The sequence below is a fragment of the Alligator sinensis genome, unplaced genomic scaffold (assembly GCF_000455745.1).
Source record: "Alligator sinensis unplaced genomic scaffold, ASM45574v1 scaffold1386_1, whole genome shotgun sequence".
Classification (NCBI taxonomy): Eukaryota; Metazoa; Chordata; order Crocodylia; family Alligatoridae; genus Alligator; species Alligator sinensis.
This window is the reverse complement of record NW_005842806.1, coordinates 525,032-526,862: the sequence shown is the minus strand read 5'-3', so window position 1 is coordinate 526,862 and position 1,831 is coordinate 525,032. Positions and strand designations below refer to the sequence as shown.

The 1,831-nt window shown below is 42.1% G+C and overlaps 1 protein-coding gene across 8 annotated transcripts in view; it reads right to left on the bottom strand.

Moving 5' to 3' along the window:
* Positions 1-1,677: 1,677 nt before the first annotated feature.
* LOC102369594 (cell wall protein IFF6-like) overlaps positions 1,678-1,831 on the bottom strand; it is a 33,397-nt gene continuing 33,243 nt past the window's right edge. For 3 of the 8 annotated variants that reach the window (XM_006035130.3, XM_006035129.3, XM_025191294.1), the window contains one exon: positions 1,679-1,829. In XM_006035130.3, the coding sequence (XP_006035192.1) occupies positions 1,828-1,829 (2 nt within the window). In that variant the 3' untranslated portion in view covers positions 1,679-1,827. Of the gene's footprint in view, positions 1,830-1,831 lie in introns of all 8 variants that reach the window. The other 5 variants (XM_025191295.1, XM_025191297.1, XM_006035131.3 and 2 more) reach the window with 3 other exon arrangements.

The following is a 1,831-nucleotide window of genomic DNA, read 5'->3' as shown; positions in this document are numbered from 1 at the left end:
CCCCCCACACACACACACACACACACACACACACCACCCCCCCTGTATGTGTGCACAGCCCCGTGAGCACGGCCACATACACACATACTTTTTTTTGCATAGTGACAAGAACACACCCACTCCCCAGCCTGTTGAAGTGTGCATCTTTTCCTTAGCCATGAAGGAGGCTGGTTCATACACTGCTGTTGGCACATTTGTTTTTCCAGTGAAGACAGCTCTTTACCCAAGGGGGCGATGACATTAAAGTAAATGAAATAAATAAAGTGCATCATTTTTTCTTACAAAGGATGTTCCATTAATAAACTGGGAACTTTATGGTAAGAAGTTAAAAATAAAAGGGGAAAAAAAAGGCATAAACATACTCAGTGGGAGCTGGAATATTTTCCAGAGATTGTTTGTTAGCACCCAGCCAAAATCAGATTTACAATGGTGATAATGTTGATCATAAAACGTCATCATGCAAGGCTTATTTTAAAACAAAGATTGCTATAGCCACAAGGGAACAGCACTTGCATTATATCAACAGCAGAAAAGAAAAAGACAACTGAGAATTTTTGGACAAGCTCAATACAGAGATGGCCCCCCTGCTCTGGACTTAACAAATCCAGTCAGTCCCCTGCCTCCCCCAGCCAAGGAAACCTGCCTAAGATCACATACCAAATGTATGGCTAAGCTCTGCTCCTGAATGTGGAGTAGAATATAGGAGTCCCAGCTCCCAGCCCTCAATCACAATCCCCCTCCAACAGAAAGGCACAGGAAGATTCTGCCCTACACCAACTCCCTCAATCCCTGAACAGAATAAAACATCTTGCCAAAAAGGTATTGGCTGGTATGAAGATGGCAGAGTACCACCTACAGGACCCACAACCTCATATCCTTGTGTTTTTTCAGTCCTCTTCACTCACATACTGGTTTCCCAATATAACATACCTCCCTTTCAATTCTCTTTCAACCCGAGACGGGAGCCAGGAACAGGCAGCAGGGAGGAAATATCCTGCTAGACACTCAGACCTCAAGCACAGAGGACGGCAGATTAGGATATATTCCTTGATCCCTAACACAATCTACTAGAAGGCAGAAACCCTCCCTTCCTCATGATGGCACTTCCCAGCAGCCCTGATACTCCATGCACGGATATGGTATGCAGGCTTGTTTCACAGGTTTAGCTGTACTCTCATTCAGTAAAGCTCTCCTAGGGTGGGTACAGACCTTCAGGAAGGTTAGATCAGGTTAAAAATGGCCACCCAAACCTTACGTTTCAACCCCTAGATAAGTGAACCTAAAAGCAACCTGTACAGAAGTTCCAAGAAGGTTAGATCAGTCAAAAAAGATGGCTGACCCAATCCAATTGTTTTCTTTTTATGCTCTACTTCATTTAGTTTCTCTCCTGTGAGGTGTGATATGGTTTTGTGATACATGCCAACACATGTGTATACTTTTTCACAAGATGCTGCAGTTTCACTTATCCAAATTAATTCAGCTTCCAGAAAGGGTTTGTATAACTGGGGAAGTACTGTATTCCTTGGTCATACCACTTGAAAACAACTAGAGTTGGAAGAGCAAGGATGGGACAAAAAACTCAGGATCCAATTTTTTTTCTACACAGATAATCATTTATAAGGATATTAAAAAAAAAAAAAAAAAAAAAAAAAAAAAGACGACAACATCCTGAGCAAAACAAGGAAAAACTTAAGATTTTAACACCAATATCCTTCAAAACTACTTTTAGAAGCTATGGAGATCTAAGGCTTAGATGTTTCTGGACAGGCTGAGGTCAGCATGCAGCGAACCCTGGGACTTAAGGCTGGATTCACTTGTGCATCTTAATTCT